The 21,525-nt window shown below is 39.4% G+C and overlaps 1 protein-coding gene across 2 annotated transcripts in view; it reads right to left on the bottom strand.

Annotated features, from left to right (window-relative positions):
* Nucleotides 1-428: 428 nt before the first annotated feature.
* STX7 (syntaxin 7) overlaps nucleotides 429-21,525 on the bottom strand; it is a 44,569-nt gene continuing 23,472 nt past the window's right edge. For both annotated transcript variants that reach the window (XM_026504813.4, XM_026504815.4), the window contains 8 exons: nucleotides 13,680-13,749; nucleotides 10,886-10,979; nucleotides 10,054-10,191; nucleotides 9,226-9,278; nucleotides 8,590-8,686; nucleotides 7,287-7,359; nucleotides 4,664-4,746; nucleotides 429-1,748 (listed from right to left, as the gene is read on the bottom strand). In XM_026504813.4, the coding sequence (XP_026360598.1) occupies nucleotides 1,656-1,748; nucleotides 4,664-4,746; nucleotides 7,287-7,359; nucleotides 8,590-8,686; nucleotides 9,226-9,278; nucleotides 10,054-10,191; nucleotides 10,886-10,979; nucleotides 13,680-13,749 (701 nt within the window). In that variant the 3' untranslated portion in view covers nucleotides 429-1,655. The remainder of the gene's footprint in view (nucleotides 1,749-4,663; nucleotides 4,747-7,286; nucleotides 7,360-8,589; nucleotides 8,687-9,225; nucleotides 9,279-10,053; nucleotides 10,192-10,885; nucleotides 10,980-13,679; nucleotides 13,750-21,525) is intronic.

Below are 21,525 nucleotides of genomic sequence, written 5' to 3'. Positions count from 1 at the left end.
GTTGGGAGTTTTATGCAGCCCTAGACACAGGTTTATCACACGCTTCTCTGTGGTCTTAGAGAAAGAACACGTTCAAACAGGCCCCGATAGGCTCGCACTGACCTCAGCACAGGTAGCATTCGTATAAATTCCTCTCCCCGCCTGGCCCGTCCTGTTCACTACAGCAAACTGCTTTGGTGAACACCGAGTCTCAAAGTTTCCACTCACTCACTCACAAGAACAGGCTCTACAGTCTCTGGTGGAGAAAAAAACAATATGGCGTTTTGCTGACGTGCAAGACAGCTTCTGCCAGCAGCAGAACTTTCTAAGATTGCCAAAATAAAACACCGAATAAACCAGTACTCCAGAAAGACAGAAGGGCTGCTGTGTGATTATGTCAAGTGTTGGTCCCGCAGAAGCAGAGTCCTCATGAAACAGAACTATCCAGACGCTTTTAAAATCATCTTTATTTTGGTTGCAAAGATACAATTTACTTAATATTTTATTTGTTCCCATTTGAAGTCTCATAGCTTTGCCATGTAAAACACTGACTTCACCATCAAACTGCTATGTAAGAACATTATAAAATACAAACTATAAACGAAGATAATCCTCTTTACAGTATTGAGATTAGTGCATTAAAACAACATTGATTTAAAAAAGCAAGTGAGTTAATTGGCAAACATCCAAACTGTTTTCTAATGAAGGGTGGTCAAAATGGTATGCAAGGTAAACATTAAATTTTCAGTGTTAGTGCTCAGAACCGTAATTCTGGGAAAGTTGCTCCCCCAAAGTAATTCTGACCCCAGGATACACACGTAGCCATTATTCTAAAGGACTTAAGGGAAGGTAATTAATTCCACAGTAACAGCTGTGGAAGTACATGGCAGAATAAGAAGTTGGGATCTTCAGATTTATAACGCGATAGGTACTGATTTTTCATACTCTTCCTTCAAATTACATTAAACATTTATAGTGACTATAAATACCCCAGCAAACATCAGACTTAAACAGGGCCTATGTAAAAACAATCTATCCTTAGTATTTTACTAGGCAATCTACAGCAAATGCTTAATATATACACATCGGGAGTATGAGATACTCTAGGAAATTATTCTCTGATTTTATTTAGAGTAAACAAGGGTCTTAAGAGAAAACCAACAAGAAAGGTTAAATAGATAATTTGTGCTGCTCTGAACCAGGAAAAAAAAAACAAACCCAAAAACATCACAAACAGGTACGATAATTTTTTTTTTAAGTTATTGAGACTATTTCCTCTGCTGACCCAAATCGAGATTAAATTTGAGAGCTTTAACTGAAGGAACAATCTGGGTGCCTATCTCTCTGTGAGAGGCAGATGCACACGGAACACACGCACACCTTTATGTTTACTAATTCCAAGAGCCAAGTTAACAGGTAAATAAATTACACATGAAAGGCATATACAACGTGGACAAACGTAATGCCAGCAGTCATACTGAGAAAAACTTTCAGTGTTAGAACGTATCAGATTGGATCCAAAGGAAACTTCCCCACCAAATGAAAATAACAAAGTATGGGAGCCATCCTTTATGGAGTACCTTTAAAATAATAATAAAAAAAACCCTGATCCATGATTACAGGAACCCTCCTACATAATTTAGAGAATGTAGTGCAGTAGTGCGCTCCTTCATAATTTAGCCTTTCACTTTCCATATGATGAGCCCGAGAATTACAACTCCGATGACAATGATGAAAATGATGATGCACAGGGTTTTTCTGGATTTGCGCTGCAGATGCAAAAACAAAAAACACGTTTACAGATGTACTGGAGCGTCTCTATAGCAACTGAAAACCACTTGCTTCATTTCTAGAGCAAAATCAATAGTAATTAACCGCCCTCAAATTTTCGGCTGTATTTTTTTTTGCTTCTCTCTTCAAATACAAGTGGCACTAGTCTTTCAAAAACAGTCTTCTTGAAATTAATGAGGTAATTCAGGGGCCAATTATTCAACTTTTGTTGGTCATATTTCTGGGTGTGGTGGGGCTTAAAAAAGGAGACACAGAGAAATGAAAGTTACTGACTTAAGCGATAGACTGAGGCAGGCCTGTGTATAGAAACTATGAACAGCTTAAAAGCTAACTTTTATCAAAGAGCTGCTCTTCAAAATAAGTTCTCTGAAAATATCAGCAAGTGTAAATGCTTGGCAATGTTTCCTGAAGTGAATTTATTAGTTTCCAAAGTTCCCATTCTTTAATATTAGTGGAAACTGCATTTAAAATCTCAACATACAGGGGCGCCTGGGTGGCACAGCGGTTAAGCGTCTGCCTTCGGCTCAGGGCGTGATCCCGGCGATCTGGGATTGAGCCCCACATCAGGCTCCTCCGCTATGAGCCTGCTTCTTCCTCTCCCACTCCCCCTGCTTGTGTTCCCTCTCTCGCTGGCTGTCTCTATCTCTGTCGAATAAATAAATAAAATCTTAAAAATAATTAAATAAATAAATACTCAACATACAAATAAAAAACAAAGAGCTAAAAAATCACAATGCACTCATTTAAAATACAGAGGTTAACAGTTTTGTTCCACTCTTCATTCCTGGCCCAGCTGTAGATTTCCGTATTTTTTTCAAGGCTTGCATATCTCACATCGACATGCAGGAATCCTTTCTCTTTTTCTTTTCTTTTTTAAGATTTTATTTATTTATTTGACAGAGAGAAAGAGCAAAAAGAGCATGGCAGGAGGAGGGGCGAGAGGGAGAGGCAGCCTGACGACAGGCTGGATCCCAGGACCCTGGGATCATGACCTGAGCCGGAGGCAGACGCTTAACTGACTGAGCCACCCAGGTGCCCCAGAATCCTTTTTCTTACAAAGTTGAGAAGTGTGTACATTTTTTTTGTCAACCAGTAGTACCATAAAATTTACGGAAAGATTTCTGACTCGGAAATTCTCCTGAAAACTATGACGACTTTCAGTATACCACATACTCAGCAATTTTTTCAACTGAACACTGCTTACTTCACGTGAAGCACCGCTCCGCCAGAGTTTCAGGATCATCCTGCCTACATAGTTTCCCCAGACTCCCCCTGAGTACCATAGACACAGGTGTAATACACCTGTCAGAGCAATCTCAGGCATCCCCCCGCTACAGGTTATCTGAGGCGCAGGGCACCCTCCCCAGTGTGGGGTGGTGAGGTCCCAGGGGATTGCAATGATAAGAGTACCTATCAGCTTCCCTTCCACTCATGGTTCGCCCAAACTATTTAGAAGCAGCCTATTTTGCAGACGCATGAGTTTAATATCAAGGCTTCCCAGGAGAACTACAGGGAAGCTACTTTCCCCCGTGGGATTTAGTGCGGGGCAGCTCCAGAAACGGAGGTGTGGCCTGGGAAGATGTGCTTCTTTCCCCCAGGGTGGCTGCAGGGTTTGCCCTGCCCCAAGGAAAGGGGAAAAGTAAAACTTGCAGATATAGCTACATCCCTCCAAACTCCAAAAGCAAAACAAAATAACACGTAAACCTAGTTACTGATAAATCCTGCGAAACCCCACGTTTGAGCAGATATGGCTGTTGGCCTTTATAGATTATCGTGTGTGTGTGTGTGTGTGTGTGTGTTCAACTACTCATGAATGACACCTACTGTCTGTGACATTATTCTACCAGCTGCATACCTGAACCACAGGCATACAGAAGGTAGAGGCGCCTTAGCTACTACGGCACTGAGTACAGCTGGCCGTACCCAGCAATCTCTATGCGGCTCCACCGTCCTCTATGGATCCTTAAGTCTGCAGTGATTTGTGTGGTGAAAAATGGCACTGAAATGAAAGGGGACTTCTGAGGTGAATGAGAAAAGTGAAAAGCAACTGAAAACATCTAAGACCATGAGAATATCTTAGATATTTTAGAAAAAGGCAACACAGTCTGAGAAAATAACTATGAACAACAAAAAAGAGTTTTAAGAGGGAAATCAAATGCTATGGTGGCATTTAGGGGTTCCCAAAGAGCCTGGCCTCATTCTTATTTTCTACACATCGTATGATATATTCATAGTTCATGGTCCTAATATTTGTGTAGTACTCTGATGTGCTTTATACCTGTCCCATCTACAGACTCCCTGTATTAACCTGATCCACTGAAGAAATCCATTCATTCCTGGTGAAGGGTCTGCTGAAAGCTGACAATACCTAGTTATCAAGGGCACTCCAAGGGAACGTAATTTCCATAGGACTTGATGAGAACTCTCTAGAGCAAAGATCTTTGCCTTCTTACTGCAAAGTGCCCCAGACAAAAAAGAAAGAAAAGGTGGAAGGAAACAGTGAAAGAAACAGAGAAAGAAAGTCTCAAAGAGGTTTCTGGGTTGGAAGGTCACAATAGCATCAGAGACCATCAGCTGGCAGACATGCCTGCAGGTGTCTTATCTCCTGCTCCCCTCGGGACTCGAGACACTGAACTTCCCATCCCTGGGGCCACAATTCTGGTTCAACCCTGAGAATAAACAGGAAACAGACTAACCCCAGCTTAAACAGACCAGCGGATCTCTGACCTCTCTTCCATGGGACTTTAAATTTTAATGTCTCCAGCCACTTTATACCTGATCAATCCCTCTCTCTCTCTCTCTCTCTCTCTCACACACACACACACACACACACACACACACACACAGACTGGAAAGCCTAAGTTACAAGACAACTCACTGAGGTTAGTATTACCTGATACTCTGCTGCCCTTGACAGCTGCTGGTTTGCTTGCTGGACGTGCACGTCTGCATTCTCCACATTGGCTTCTATGCTGTCTTTAAAATAAAACACACACACGCACACAAAGCTGTTAGACGTGTGCCGATGCTCCAGCAAGAGAGCTGCCTAAATCACAAGATTTCATGCAACATAAGACCAAACATGTTCCCTATTCAAGTGTTAACATTGGCAGTATCTGGGCAAAGTTGAATTTCTTTTTAAACTGGCTCTGAGTCTTCCTTACACTATTTTTCGAATGATCCAAACACACAGATATCGGAAGAGAAATTGGACCGTCCTCATTACGACACAATGGCGGTCCACGAGAAACAAGATGACCTGGGCAAAGGTGGCAATGAAGAAAGTCCACAGACAGGAAACCCTGGGAGTCGTTTGGCTTGTGGTGTCATTGGGATCGCCAAGTAAATATTCCCTAGGATGCGATCTGAGTCCTAGTAGCTCCTATGTTATCTTGCTAGTTGTAGAAATTTAACTTGATAAACATTAAACACTGTAACCTTGAAAGCTTTAAAAAAAAGTAACCTCCAGAAAGTACTATGGAGTTTGTGTGCTCTGATGGTCAGTGCGGCCCCAAACATCTAGCGACTCTTCCTGAGAGTCAATGCAGCGTACGGAAACCACCCTTTGCTCTGCGGTCATCATCAACCTACTTTGGTGCTAAAACCGAGCCCTCCCGAGGACTCAGGCAGCCGTCTTCAGTGGCAACAGTTCTCCCTCCCTCGCTGCTCTGGCCTAGAGGTGGGACCCGTGGCCCCCGCAGCCTGAGACCACAGCCTTTCCCTTCTCCGCACCAACGCTCAGCTTAAAGCTCACGCTCACAAAGGCATCCAGCCCCCTGTAGCAGACGCCCCTGCAACAGACATCTATAGACCCCACGGTCCTTCCTTCACTCTTTGTATATTTTAGCCCTGATTCACTCATGGACCCTTCGAAGCTTCCATTATATAAATCGGCAATTTTGCAAGCCAACTGCTGACCTGCTAAGACCCTGCCTTCGTCCAGGCCTTGACCACACTTTTTCAATGACTTTGCCTGTTCTCCCTTCCCAGGCCACCCACCTCCATGATCATATCCCAGCCTCGTCACTACCGATCACCTCAACTTCTCTATACAGTTTCAAACCTCACTCTGAGCATCACCTGCCACCTGTCTAGCACTCGCCCTCCAACACCCCGACCTCACTGACCCTACCACTGTTTCACTGTCCCTCAACACACCTCATGCCCTCACCTTCCTCCTCACCCGGCTGAGATCCCCTGGGCCACCACTGAGCCACGCCTTCTTGCGCTCACCCTCGGCTCCCTTGCCACCTACCTCGGTAAGACGTACGTGACAACACCCCAACCTGCACCCTCGCAGCTGAACACGGGTACAAAAAAAAAACCGTCATCTCCATCTCCCTCTTGCTCATTTCACTCCCCAAAAACATCAGACGTGCTTCTGCCTGAAGGCCTTTGCACCTGCCCTTTGCTCTACCTGGAAAACTTTCTTTCACTTGTTCCCTTAATTCCATGAAGTCTTCACTAAATGTTACCTGACATAAGGTCTTACTTGACCACCCTAGTAAAGCAGTAACATTCTCTACCACCAGCAGCCCCATCCTACTACCCACTTTATTTTCCCGATAGCACTTATCAGCATTTACTTGCTTTTCTTTCAAAAATTCTCTCTCCTCCAATTAGATTATAAGATTCATGACGGCCGGGTCTTTCACCTCTTGTTTAATTTCGGCTAAATCCCCAATGCCTAGATTTGTGCCCGGGCATAGCAGGCACTCAATAAATGTTTACCGGATGAACGAATGAATCGGTTTTTGAAATTTCACCCCATGATCTATTGTGGCTACAGAGAAGGGTAAGAATGGACAAATGATAGTTATAGTAAAATACAGGTCCAAGTATTTCAATGAACCAAATTCAGAAAATGTATGAAATCTATCTTTAGAAACAACCACTGATATCTTCATATTTCTAAATGATGAAAATGATCAGGACACTGATCAGTGCTGACAGTTACACCTTAACTGAAGAGCTATTACATTTAAAACTTACAGGGAGTCTTAGTCACTCATTTTTTTTTTTTTTTTTAAAGAATTTGTAAAAGAATGCTTCGCATCCAAGTAATACTAAATTAATGTACCGAAAAGACCCTGGGATACATGTTCAGGCAAACGGCTACCTATTCCCTCTGATCTAAAAGACAAGGTAGCATGCACAATTATGAAGAGCAAGGCTTCCCAGAAAGTGCTTGGTGTGGTGAGAATTAGTAGGGGTTGAGATGGAAACCAGGGGTCCGGCAAACAGGCGGCAGAGAGACTACGGGCTGCCTCCACGGTCTCAGCAACAGCAGGCTCTGGTGAGATCTGGGGCTTCAGAAATAAATGAAGCCGGTTGATTCAATCAGTGGGAGCCAAAGATGAGATCTGTTTCAGATAAGGCCAACAGTGGGGCTTTGTCTGTTGGTAGAGCCTGTGCTTTTAACTCGAGGGGGTCCAAGAAAGTCAGGGGTTACTCTTGCTTGAGAGGTTACCGCAGGTAAACTGCATGTAGCCTGCTCCCACCCCAGTGGGGCTTACCTATCACATCTCCTTGTTCATGGATCATCATTCCCAAATCTTTAAATATTTCATTGATATCCATAATATCAGCCTGAGAGAAAAAGGCACGTGTTACTATAACCAGAAATTCAGCCCCCGATCCACAAAAGGGGAAAATTTAAAAAAAAAACAAAAACAAAACCAAACAACCCAAACCACCACTTAGACACAAGTGAGAATGCATCTATAAATTTCAGAAATATCAGGAAACTGACTAGAAACAATCCTAAGTAAGACGACCTTATGCCCTGGTTACAGTTACTCATAACTGTAACCAGTTCTTTAAAAGTAAGCTTGTGACATTAAAAATACCAAGTGAGGCAGCATGGAAACCAGGAATCTATAACAGAGAAGGGCCCTGGGTCACTGAGTTTATGTTTATGTAATCGGATAGTTTTGTTATCACTAGCAGTATTTCCTCTTAAGAGTATAAAATATCACTGTTATGATTTATTTCTAGTAAAAACTTACACATCAATTTGACATTATAAAAGTATAAAACGTCAGGTATAAATTTAAAGTCTCACATTAATAAATTTGATTATGCAATGGAAAAGCAATGAATAAATTATAACTTTACTTTTCTATAATATATGGTAACTATTATTTTGCCCGATTAAAGAGTAAAGTTAAAATATTCTATTTGGGGGGCAATTTACATATTCATCCTGTGCCTTAGTTTCCCCATCTATAAAATGGTGATGATGAAGACACAGTTAACTACTTCATGGTTTTTAGGAGGACTAAATGAGATAATGCAAAGAATTTATCACACGGTGCTTGAAAACGCTCAACAAATCGTAGCTACGGTGAGCTGCTACAGCCCACCTTCTAGGTAGGTAGGGAGTAGGCAGGTTCCACAGAACGAAGGCTTATTAACCCTTCAGATCTCTGATGTCCCGAACATACTACAGAGAATCGAATACTTGTAAAACCCCTGTCATGTCTTATCCATGCGGCTCTGAGGTACCCCATGTGCTCTGGAAGCCGTCTAGACTCCCTGAGCAGACACGTCTGGACTGAGATTTTCTCCGTGCTAAGGACCTGAGATGATGTGACAGGATAAAAACCAAAAGTCAAAGATGAGGGATGTATGTTCTCTCATTTTAGCACGAATTCTAACATGATTTATTTTAAAAAAGGGAATTATTCTCATTTATACAAAATGCCACATTGATATATTTAGTTTTCTTTCTCAAGCCCCTCCCCCAGCACGTCTAAGCATCTTGAGGACAAACACGCGGAGAACAGAGTGGCCCTCCAACTGCCACGTCAGGCTTACTTCAAGTTGCCTAATAGAAGACTCTCTCTCCTGAATGAGGCGGAGGTCGTCCTCTGTGATTTCTTCATCCTGCACTTGCACCTGCGGTTGGGCTTGGCTAACAGAACACGGGGAAAAAAAGGAATGGTATTAAACTAACGGGACTTCTTTCCTTATTTACGAAACATGAAATAGAGTATCTTTTCTTCGAAGTTAGAGAATTGCTTTAACTTCTTATTTATATTCTTAAAGTTTAAGAATATAACAGAAATATTAATCAACCTTTATTCATGTTTCATTTCATTGTGGTTTTTTTTTAGGTATTATTTAATTTGGCAACTGGGTATTTCTTTGTGGTTGACTTCAACGTCACAGGAGGAAATAATCTCCATCAAATAATTTATTAGTCAATCATATTTACTTGGGTAAATAATTATTTACAAAGTATTACTGCTATATTGGAATATTTTATATATTTATAGACTTCATGAATAATTATTTTGAAAAAAATTTCAAATTTATTGCTTTCTATTTATAAATAACTTAGGATAGTCATGAATATAATAAACTGAAAGCTTTCATTCTGTTCTAGGGACCATAACGTATAAAATACATTTGAAAAATTATCTTTTGATCTGTATGTTCTGTATTTCTTACCTTTCCCAGGACACAAGATTCCTTTCCTTTGAGCTGTCCTCAGGAAAACCACCCTGAATAATTTAGTAATAGAATGGATTGAGAAGGGGCAAAGAAAAAACACCAACACTCACTTTTTCTCTTATAATAATCTAAACTGATTTATGTACACATGTGCACGTGTGTGTGTGTGTGTATGTAGAGAGAGAAATGTTTTTGTTCTCATTTTCTAGGTCAAGTGCTTCGAGTAATAACAGAATTGTATCCTAAGCTGAGAAGGAAGGAATTCATTACATATTCTCAAGGGCCATATAATTACTGTTACTTGATTAAAATGTACGATAGTCCTGGAATCTCTACATTAAGGAACAAGGAAACAACTTGCAATAGTTTTGAAGCTAATTTAAAATTAGATTAACTCAAAATTTCACTTTAAGTTATCCTTTTGTTTATTTTCTCCAGGCTTGTACTCGTTTTCAGTATTCACACAATACATTGACTCTGTTCATTTCTGTCATCTTCATATAACCCAGGAGTAGTGTTCCCTACATGAGCCCTAGTGCAAATCAATGTGGGAGTATCACTCAGGGTCTGACCCCTAGTCTTTTCTGACAACATGCTTCCATATTTTTATGTAATAATCTGTAATCTTTGGTTCTATGACATGGAGAAAATAACCACAGCAATACATAACTACCATCTGTCGTAAAATTGAGCAGAAAAACCTGAAAACAAATATTTAGATTTTGATTTCCAAGACATCACAGATCCTTATGACTTAGAAAAAAGCTACTGTAGTCTCTCACGGGAACATCACATTCACTGTGTAACGCCTTGTTAAATACTTACAGAGACTCTGGAACTGGCTCTTACTCGAGCAACAAACTCTTTCTCTTTCTCTGCAGCTTGCCTCTGGACCTTTTGAAAGTTTGTCAGTGATGTTGTGAATTCAGCCACTAAGCGATCCTTCTGTATTTTCCTTTGACGCTAGAGGAAAGGGGGAGAAACCTATTAGAATCAAGCTGTGAAGTTCTACAGAACTCACAGAAGTTGTTTCACCACTAGCTGGCTCTTCGTTTTATTCTGAAATTCTCGCTCACGCTCCAATTACAGGCCCTACTGATTACATCTCAATAACATTTTGACAACATGTTCAAATGCTATGTGTATTTACTATCTCGAGGCAAAAGGTCCATAATGTTGCATTTCTCACCTCAAATTTTCATCCTAAAAACTGGGCCATGATTTTGAGATTATTCTGAAGTAGTTCTTTGTGTTTTCGTTTTAGGAAAATAAAACCTTGTACTCTCACCTAAGAAATAACTTCCGCTAAATAATCAGCAAGGAAATAAATACGCGCCCCTAGGAAACCTCACATCTTGAATGAGTGTGCATGTCTCACTGAGTCAGCCCTGGAAGGCCAGGAAACAATTACTCAGGAAGCATTTTCTGAACACTTGCTTAATTATGGGTCAGGGCAACTGCATGGAAATAATTTTTGCTTTATTGAACCACAGGATACTACCTGGGCAATTAAATATAGTTTTGTGTTCTGTGAACTAATCTCAAATACAATTTTTCCCCCTTAATTTCCTTGCTAGCATAACAGTTCAAAGACCCAACAATGCATGTGATTTCTTTCACATTCAATTCATCAACAACATGCCTTAAGGCTCGATACCTGTTCACTGGGGGTGGTGGGCAGAGATCCAAACTCTTTAATGTACTTATCCGTTTCTTTGGCAAGTTGATTAGTATATTGCTGCTTCTGTTGCCTAAAATGTGAAAACACACATTATAGTGAAAGAACGAAAAGATTTAAGTTACGACTCTGCCAGTTGATGAATAGTTTGATAAAAATCACTATATTATAGACTGGCTCTAAATTTTCTCTATGAAAACGAAAATTTCAGGGCACCTGCTGGCTCAATTGGTAGAACATGGGACTCTTAAACTCAGGGTTGTGAGTTCAAGCTCCACATTGGGCGTGGAGTCCACTTAAAAAAAAAAAGTTTCAGATTCTATTTTTTGATAAATATTGAACAAATATTACATGGAAAGTTCTTCACTCACAAGGGGCAACCAAGCTTTGAGAAATAAATCTCAGCGGCCGTTTAGAAAGGAGGATGACTCAAGCCAAAGCCAAACTGTGGGATGTCTGATGTTTTAGATATGGGGGTGGGGTGGTGGGAGCCTTTTGTCTGCATCCCACAATTGGGAGGTCAGTTGAATAAATGAAGAGGATTTGTCCCCTGAGACTTTGTCCAGTTCCCAGGGCTTGGGGTACATGTAGCCTTTCTTCTTTCTCTATCTGGACATTTATATCTTTATAGACACTTAAAAAAAAAAAAAAGAGGGAAGGGGTAATAAATAATAATACACATTTACTATTTTTTAAGTTTGCTATGGAAAAAATAATACCATTTCTCTGTAAAGAGAAAGAACACAATATAAGAAGTACATTATAACAGTATCTGTATCTATCTTGTTAGGTAGCTTATAAAGTAGAAAGTCAGACTTTTAACTAAAGAACTTTACTCTAAAAAAAAGCCTACATTAATGTGCTGCTTTACAAATTACAGTATCAGTACTTCCCAAATATATTATCTCTCATTTTATTTATTTATTTATTTTTAAAGATTTTATTTATTTATTTGACAGAGATAGAGACAGCCAGTGAGAGAGGGAACACAAGCAGGGGGAGTGGGAGAGGAAGAAGCAGGCTCATAGCAGAAGAGCCTGACGTGGGGCTCGATCCCATAACGCCGGGATCACGCCCTGAGCCGAAGGCAGACGCTTAACCACTGTGCCACCCAGGCGCCCCATCTCATTTTAAACACCTATTAGTCATACTTAGGAGCTTTTAAAATAATGAGATATTGTATAAGAGTATTTTTAAGTACAGATATCTGTATCTGATTGGTAAGGAAGAATTATAACCCACTATCTATTTTCCGAGTACCCTACCTTTAATATGTCTTTTAAAATCTTTAGAAAATGTAAGATAGCTAAATTTCTGAAAAGAAGACTTTATTGATATCTACCAACTTACAATCTCCACTACTAACCTTAACAAAATATTATATCTATTAAGAATTATGTGTTTCTATTCCATTTTAGTTTTTTTTAAAGATTTATTTATTTATTTGAAAGAGAGAGAGAGAGTGTGTGTGTGCTCAAAATGGAGGGGAGAAGCAGTGGGAGGGGGAGGGAAGCAGACTCCACACTGAGTGGGGAGCCTGATGTGGGGCTCGTTCTCATGACCCTGAGATCAAGTGTCGGACACTTAACCGAATGAGCCACCCAGGTGCCCCTCTATTCCATTTTAGTTTAACAAATGATGGTTTATTATTTAGACTTGGGGCATTTTTACCACCCCAATATCTCTCCACTGCAGAAAAAGTCAGTATAAATTAGACATAACTATTTATTCTTCAAAACGTACTTCATAAAAAACATAAATTCCCATTACCTATCTTTTAATTTCTTCCTTTTTGTAATTTTTCCTTGTATAGCTAATGGTGTTTGGAATATCACTTATCACATACATATTACCAGAAATATGGCTGTAATGACACTGAATTATGATTTAAGATTCAGGTTCACAATGATGTTAGGCAAATCATCATACCCTCATGAGACATATTTTCCTTATGAACAAAATGAAAATAATTGTTTTCTTTTTTTTAAAGATTTTTATTTATTTATTTGAGAGCGAGTGAGAGCGAGAGAGATCACACAGGGAAGGGGAGAGGGAGAAGCAGACTTGCCCCTGAGCAGGGAGCCTGATGTGGGGCTGGATCCCAGGACCCTAGGACCATGACCTGAGCCGAAGGCAGATGCTTAACAGACTGAGCTACCCAGGTGCCCCGAAAATAACTGTTTTGATCTAGACAAAGGTTCAGATGAGAAAATGTGTAAAAACACTATAAAATCTGTAACACCACAAAGCATTATGCCGTTCTTCTAACAGCACATTAATTTCCTGAAACATGTACTATATAAATTCACTAGAACTTTTTTTTTTCCTTAACCAAAGGCTAATGCTTTCTGAAATTCAAGGATTTAGGTATAAGTTTTTTAGGGATAGCAATTCATATTGAATATGTACTGGATCTAAACCAATAAAAATCCAGTCACTGAAGTAATTGTTAGCTATGAACAGTAAATCACGAAAACAGAGAAGCTTAAAATATCATTTTTCAAAAGCCATCAAAACAACCTATTCAATAAGCATAAGAAAGGCTCTTTAAAATAAAGATAGAGTGAGCCGGCTCTTTAAAATAAAGAGAAATAGCTGCCTACCCTGAACAGGGAAAAACCTACACAAAAGCTTGGTACAAATAAAGGAGCTGAAAAATCTTATTAATTTTCCATTGTTTCTCCAGTAAACGTTAACACTACATGCCATCAAAGCGACAAAGCAGTAAATGATTTTTTTTCCTTTTATTTTTTTAAAATTATTAAATACTTACAGCTGTTGCCTCAGTTCAGGTGAATCTTGAGGCGTTCCAAGCTGATTCAGACTCCTCTGTATTTCCACAGCTATTATGATGAAAAGATAAACGTACAATTGTTATAAATGTTAAGGCAACCGAAATTAAGTTAGAAAGTAATACAGGCAATTGGACAATTAGAAAACGAAAAAAAACCCCAAAGAGATGAATATAGAAAATGTTAACTGAGAAAAAATGATGAGTAAGTGGTTTATTTAAATCTAATTAGGTACAATAATGTATTAATTTTCAAGAGGAATTGTGGGGGGATGTAAACATGTGAAACTGCACTTATGATCCAAAAATATTATTTTCCTCCCTAGATCCTAGAACATTTACCACAATGGCACATGGACCTTCACTTAACTACTGGCATAAAAACTGTAAGGAAAATAATTGTAACAGTTACATAAATCAGTGGAATACAAAGTGAACGAATGATTGTCAATAAACAAGGGAGGAATAATAAAGATGAAACAGTTATTTGTAATTTTCCATGTAATTATGGATCCAGGCAAGTGTCATCAGAGGATGCTGAAACCATAGGACATTCACAGAATCCGAAATTATCGCCATGGATGACCTTAATAAAAGAACTAACTTCACCTTGGATAAATTTGTTGATTAAAACAAATGATCGGGACACTGGGAAGGCTCAGTCCGTTAAGCGTTGGACTCTTGATTTCAGCTCCGGTCATGATCTCAGGGTCATGAGATGGAGACCAGGGTTGGGCTTCCTGCTCAGTGCACAGTCTGCTTCTCTCCCTCTGCCCCCCCCCCCACATGTGCACATGTGCTCACTCTCTCTAAAATCAATCAATCTTTAAAAAAAAAAAAAAAACCACAAATGATCAAATTTTTTTGTTTTTAATTTTAGAGAGAGAGAGAAAGAGCGAGAGAATGTGTGCACGTGGTGGGGGGAAAGGGAGAGAGAGAACCTTAAGCAGGTTCCATGCCCAGCATAGAGTCTGACTCAGGGCTCGATCTCACAACCCTGAGATCATGACCTGAGCTGAAGTCAAGAGTCCAACGCTTAACGGACTGAGCCACCCAGTTGCCTCCAGAACAAATAATCAAATTTAGCAGCACCAACGAGACAAAATGGCATGATGAGCTTCCTGACATGATGCAATGAGAAAGTCACAATATGATCTACATTTTTTTTTTTTTTGCCAAAATGTTTAACCTGAATCTAATCATGAAAGGACAAAAAACAGACCAATCTAGACTGCAGGACCAATCTACAAAACAACTGGTCTGGGCTTTTTAAAATGTCAATGTCATGAAAGAGGAAAAAAAAAAAAAAAAGACAAAGCAGGGGAGCTTTCCAAATTAAAGAACTAAAGTGCCCAAATTACTAAAATACCCAAAAGCAATGTAGGAGTTTGGATTGGGATTCTAAATCAGAAGGAAAAAAATGCTATGAAACAAATGTGGGGCTACTGAAGACACTTAAATTTGATTTTGAAATTCAAATTTGGAGAGAGATACAAAACAAAAATGGAAAAATGGCAACAACTGGTGAACCCAGGTGAAAGGCATACAAAAAGTGCACTGTGCTATACTTTTCTGTAGGTTTAAAATATTTAAAATTAAAAGTGAAGAGTTAAAATTCAGGCTAAGCTCACAATCCAAAGTCTATAAACACAGCAATTTTTATAAAAAGGTTATTCTTCACAAAAGGGGAGGTCCTGTAGCTCTATGCATATGTGTAGACAAATAAAATGTCAAGTAGAAGCTGGAAATCTATCTCCAAAGTAAAGAATTTGCACATTTCCAAGAACTAGAGAAAAATGATCCAACTCACCCATTCTTTTTATTTTAAATGAGTGGTTTATTTATATAGCTTAAATGTTTTTAAGGTTCACTGAGGATGATGTAATGACAGTTTTCAAGTCGAAGCTGAAAAATATAAATGCTGGAAGGGAATCATATAGCATAAGCTAGTTTCAAAAGAATTTCTTTTTGCCTTTTTTTGGGGGGGGTAGTAGATTTTTCTTTTGTAGGGCACAGAAATCTTGTTTGCTGTGTTTAACTTATGGCTGTTTGCTTAGTTATATATTTCCTTCTGAATCTCAACAGGTTTTCTTGGACTGCCTTATAGGGGTTTAAAGCTTTTATTTTCAAAACTAAGTATGTTGGCAAGACAAACTGTAGTGTGAGCATTTATCTCATCTCTAGAGGGTTCCTGTCATTAAAAAATGTCATATTAAGTTGAGAAAAAACAGAAAATTCAATAAGTGACATCAGAAAACTGACTAATCATTTGGGATTAAAATAGAAAACTACCTTACCTCATACAACAAAATAAATCTGCAATTATTAAGTTAAATATTAAAAGCTGAAACCATTAAACTGCTACATGAAATGATAAACAAATTTATCATTATGATCCTTTTATGATCTTCAAGTGAGGGATAAAATATTATCTAAGCATGATATAAAACTAAAAACCATGGAGGAAAATGTCAAACCTGACAACACAAATAATTTTTTAATGCTACATGAAAATGTGTATCTGTATTACAGATATATATATATAAATAATGTGTGTGTGTGTGTGTGTGAGAAAACATCTGCAACATATGATAAGCAAAGGGGTTAAGATCCTTAATACAGGAAAAAGAAAACTCCTATAAATCGGTAACAGAAAAATAGTCCAGTGCAAAAAGGATAAAAGATGTCACCATGAAATTTATAACAAGCAAATAAACATATGAGAAATTCAACTTCACTGATAACTTTTCATGTTTCGGAATGGTACAACTTAAGAGAAATAAGCAAGTAGAGATACAATCACCATCAAAAGCTTTAAAAACAAAAGGTAGAGATATATCTAAGAAGCAGCAATACCCGAAACATATGAAGAACTAGAAATAACTGAGAAAAGTCAGACAAGCCAGTACAAAAATGGGCCAAGAAGACGGACTTTAATATTATTCACTGAATAAATGAAGAGCAAAAAAAGACCAACAAGCCTATCGGTCTTAAAAAGCATCAGCAACTCTAATGTGTGAATGCTATGTAAAATTGTCCAGGCATTAAAAAGAATTATGTAGAACTGCTGAGAGGCCCAGTGGGAACTAAATCCACCAAGTGGTTGTCTCCCTGGCGTTTTTCACAGAAACACTCAGCAAGTCCAGCTTTTACCCTTACTCCCTGAGTGAAGGCTCTTATGGGGAAAAAGTAATCAGAAGCCCCTAGGGGCTCCGCAGTCTAACAGGAGTAAAACCAAGAGAGAACAGCATCCCCTGGAAATGCTCAGAAATGCTACCACATGCTGAGATGGGCAATGCCTCTCCTATTCTCATTTAACTGGCCCACCTGGAGATACAAATAGTCAAGATAGCTTAGCAGAAGCTTATTCAGATGGTAGCTCCAATTCCAAAGATCTCCAAAATGTGATCTGTTTCTAGAACAGACCACCACAATCTCTGGCTCCTTGTATATATCTGCTGATTTGGTAAACACTTTCTGTTCTATCTCATAAATGAGAACAGGGGAAGGGGTCCCGTTCAATTGGATGGGACAGGAGTGAGACTTCACAGTCTTATCTCAGGTTTACATACACTCTTTGCCTCTGTACTCCTGTTTAGTTTTCACAGATACTGATCAACTCCTCCTACAGAACATTACAACAGGCCAATACACTGCTTACATTTGCTTTTAGGACCTGAAAAAGCAAGAAGTGACCATACACTCTTAGGTGCCTGGAAGGATGTTAAGCATGCCAGCAGGTAGAAGATAAATTCCATGAAACTATAGGGCCCTGCCTCCTCCTGGTCCATTAATCTGTATGGACTGTAGACATAGCTCAGCAAAGTAAAGGACAGACTGCTTTCTCTGCGGTCTCAAAGACAAGCGGGGAACATCTGTTGAGCCTGGTGAGACTTTTATGCGAGCGGCTCCCATTTTACTGAATGTCCCGAAGGGTTACCAGCTGCGGTTTTAACTCCTCAAAAGAAAAGGCTATGCAGCTAGCTAGCTCAAGTGCTGGTACAAGCAGCTCTATACTTGGTTTTAATGACTCAGTTGATCAAATGGCAACTTAAATGCCCGTGCAATATCAGGCTACTCTATAAAACGAGTTGCAAGTCCCAATAGAACAAACAGAGGTGTCCTTTAGAATCCTGAAGCAAGATCATCCTCTCTTTGCAAACAATGTTATCCTTCTGAGGAATAGTTCTAGTCTTGCTACTGAACCTCCTATAAAAAGGAAACAATGGTGTACCAGGTGACCAAGTGACTTAAGTTGCCTACCAGCTGGATTAGGTGTTATTTTATCTTGTTGGTGTATCTCTTTCTGTATTTTATTCTATGTCAGTCAGCCTATCCCTTGCCCCAACTCCTACAGCACTTACTCAGTAACAGTAAACTAGCTATGGTGTAGGAATAAAAGCCACATACAGGCTCACCAACATGGATTTCCCCTTACTGAGACTATCAGGGTTACTGGCAATGCCATGTACCAATCCGTAGCAAAAGCAACCAAAAGTAAACCTGAGATATGGTGCCATTCTTGGGAGTATTAGCAGGCCACCCACTGACAAAATAATTATGCTTCTTGGATTTTGAATGAGACAGAATTTTATGTTCACTGAAGTAGTGATTATGGATTTTGGTGTGCTTCCTCTACTCCCTTCCTCCAAGCTTCTACCAGCTTCCTAATCCATGCATTAGTCACAATCATGGTGCTCCACACATCAGAGTTTCTGATTAAGATACCCACTTTACAGAGAAAAAAAAAAAAAGGACAGATCTTCCAAAGACAATGGAGTTCACTGGTTTGCTAGTACTCCATTATCTAGAACCTGCTGGACTTTCTAGAATGTTTACTGGCCCATTTTAGACTCAATCATGGTGTCACTTGGGAGACAGTATCCTGGGAGGGTGAAACTCTGTCCTACAGGAGGATCTTCATGCTCTCAAAGAACAACCACTCCAGGGGAGCCTGGGCGGTGCAGTTGTTAAGCGTCTGCCTTCGGCTCAGGGCGTGATCCCGGGCGTTATGGCATCGAGCCCCACATCAGGCTCCTCCGCTATGAGCCTGCTTCTTCCTCTCCCACTCCCCCTGCTTGTGTTCCCTCTCTCGCTGGCTGTCTCTATCACTGTCAAATAAATAAATAAATAAATCTTTTTTTTTTTAAAAAAAAAGAACAACCGCTCCAGGGTGCTGTTTTACCCAGAGCCAGGAAGAAAACTTAGATTGGGAACTAAGTGGTGAAATGAAAAGGAATAATTCACGTTTACACCTAATTATCCATTTGCCAATTTTCTTCCATGTCTGAAGGTTAATTTAGAGACAATATTCAAGTGAGGGATACAACCATGTTTCTACCTGAGCAGAAGCTGAGATTCCACGCAGCCACTGGAAGCCAGGATAGCACAGTATCAGTGCAGGTAACTGTTAAAGGGATGTAAGAGTGTGTCCACACTCAAGTGAGAAAGAGGAGTGGAAACATGTCCCTGGAGATTAGCTGGGGAGAACTTGTTAATACCGCCATCTCTAATCACAAAGCACCGGAGCAGAAGCAACAAGGACGCAGGTTTGACAGTCCAGGTTACTCCGAACAGACGAGGCATAGAACGAAGGCAAAAGGAACGTGGGATGGCTACTAAAGGAGAGAAAATTATTAATGTGAACCACAGCCGTGTTTCCAGCTGTAGAGAGGCAACTGTAGCACCTTCAGTGTTTTCTTCCTTGTTCTGCAATGTACCTATTTAGGTGTTTAAACTGTCTGTCTCCGCCCTGCCCACATCCTCCACTGTTTTATACAGGGTGTGTGGTGGTGGTTGCACGTGCTCTCTGGTCCACTGGCTAAGGAGTACTGTGATTCAATCTTGCTGAAACAGAGGAACTGACTGGAAATCACCCTCAAGACTTGGCGCTGGATGCAAGAACTGAACAGACCTTGGTTTTCCCCTTTTGTGGAAATGGGAGAGGAATTCTGGTGGTTTGAGACAGTAGCGCAGTATCTGGCAGGGGATTTTTTTTTTTTTTTTTTAAAGCTAACGTACCAAAAAAAAAAAAAAATGTTCACTGTAGGAAACAAAAGGGATGAACTATAACGGGTATTTATTTTTGGCCACCTAATACCTAGACTTCTTAATTATATCCAGATCTTCTTGGTTGTAACACCATGACCACTGAGAAGGATCATCACACATCCAGTCTTAGGAGAAAAATAATTTTGGTTGTTAAAGCACTACAACTGTTCTAAGAGGCTCTGCATTTTGCTTACCTCCACTCGGAGTGATAAAGGTGGTGAATAGTAAAGAGACCTAGCAGCAATCCCAAAGAGAAAGGGAGACTCTTAAACAAGCTAGCTGTAAACAAAAGCTAGATTTACTTAGTACTATTTAGATTGTATAGATGCTGAAGTTCCTCACAAGTGAAATGCTTTGGCTGATGACCTTCTCACTTGGAAACAATTTTTTGGTATCACAGTATCTTACAGAATGATGTTTATTAGGAATGCTCCCATTAAGTTACATTGCCTAATAGAATGAATTTAACTGAGTGCTAGATGCTTTTCATGAATGCTTTTTCATGAAAATATAAGTAAAATAAGGCCTCTTATAGTTTCCTAAAAAAAAAAGGGGGAAGGAAAGCACATCATATAAACCCAAAGAGGAAGCAGGAGCATTAAGTGCCATAAAAATGCTTCACGTAAGGAGCTATAATATTGGTCCTGTATTGGAGGGCAATCCAAAAAGCCTAAATGGAGGTGGTATTTGTAATGGTTTAAAAGTATAAGAAACAGGACACTTCAGCTTGGCGATTCAAATCTCTAATACCGTATTAGCATATAAATTGAAATAATTAAATTACTTGTCTCTCTGACTTGAAAGTAAACTCTTTATAAAGGCAAAAACTAGTCTTACTTTTGTATCTTAGAACCCATCATGTGGTTGACGCTCGATGGGTATTTTAAAAGGTGAACGACAAAACGGCATTAGAAAGATCAAACCTTATGTAAGGAAGGATATGTATTTCTAAAATAAAAGGCATATATAAGAATAGAGTTGAGAGGCAAGTGTGCTCAACTATTCATTCACTCAGCAAACATTTACTGAGCATCCACTATGTTTCCGGCACTGTGGGAGAGGTTTTGTACATCAACACTGACTCAACTGTGTTCTTCTAATTTCTGTAGCTCTAAATTTGGGGCTCATCTAAAGGTATCTGACAAAGGGCTTATGAAACATATTTCTGAAATTACTGAATCAAGTTTAGAAGAAAAATTATATGGCATTCGTTCGATCCTATTTTATAAACAAAGAAGTTGAGAACCAGACAGAATAACTGACTTATCCAAGAAATCAGTTACTTAGTAGGAGAGCTAGGATTAAAAATGTAGATTTCTGAGTTTTCAAACCAATATTTTTCAGTGTACTACAAGGGCTAAAAGTAACAGACTTTTTATTTTTATTTTATTTTATTTTACTTATTTATTTATTTATTTATTTATTTATTTATTTATTTAAAGATCTTATTTATTCATTTGAGAGAGTGAGACAGAGCACAAGCAGGGGGAGAGGCAGAGGGAGAAGCAGACTCCCTGCTGAGGACCTGAAGGCAGATGCTTAACCTTCTGAGCCACCCAGGCGCCCCAGTAACAGATTTTTTAAAGGATTATTTCATAATTTAGGTGTATGTTTGCCAAAGCAAATAAGGGACAAATAAGTGTATGCTAACTTGGGATAAAGAATTGAGCTGTAATTTCATGGCTCACCAGTGGATCACAAGGACCCTTCAGCCTGGCTGAAATTGTTCAGGAAATAAATGCCTGTCCTTTCTTCAGATCTTATGAACTGGCAAGAT

Source organism: Ursus arctos, unplaced genomic scaffold (assembly GCF_023065955.2).
Source record: "Ursus arctos isolate Adak ecotype North America unplaced genomic scaffold, UrsArc2.0 scaffold_13, whole genome shotgun sequence".
In the NCBI taxonomy this organism is placed as follows: domain Eukaryota; kingdom Metazoa; phylum Chordata; class Mammalia; order Carnivora; family Ursidae; genus Ursus; species Ursus arctos.
The sequence above is the reverse complement of the archived record's forward strand: the minus strand, read 5'-3'. Positions and strand labels throughout refer to the sequence as shown.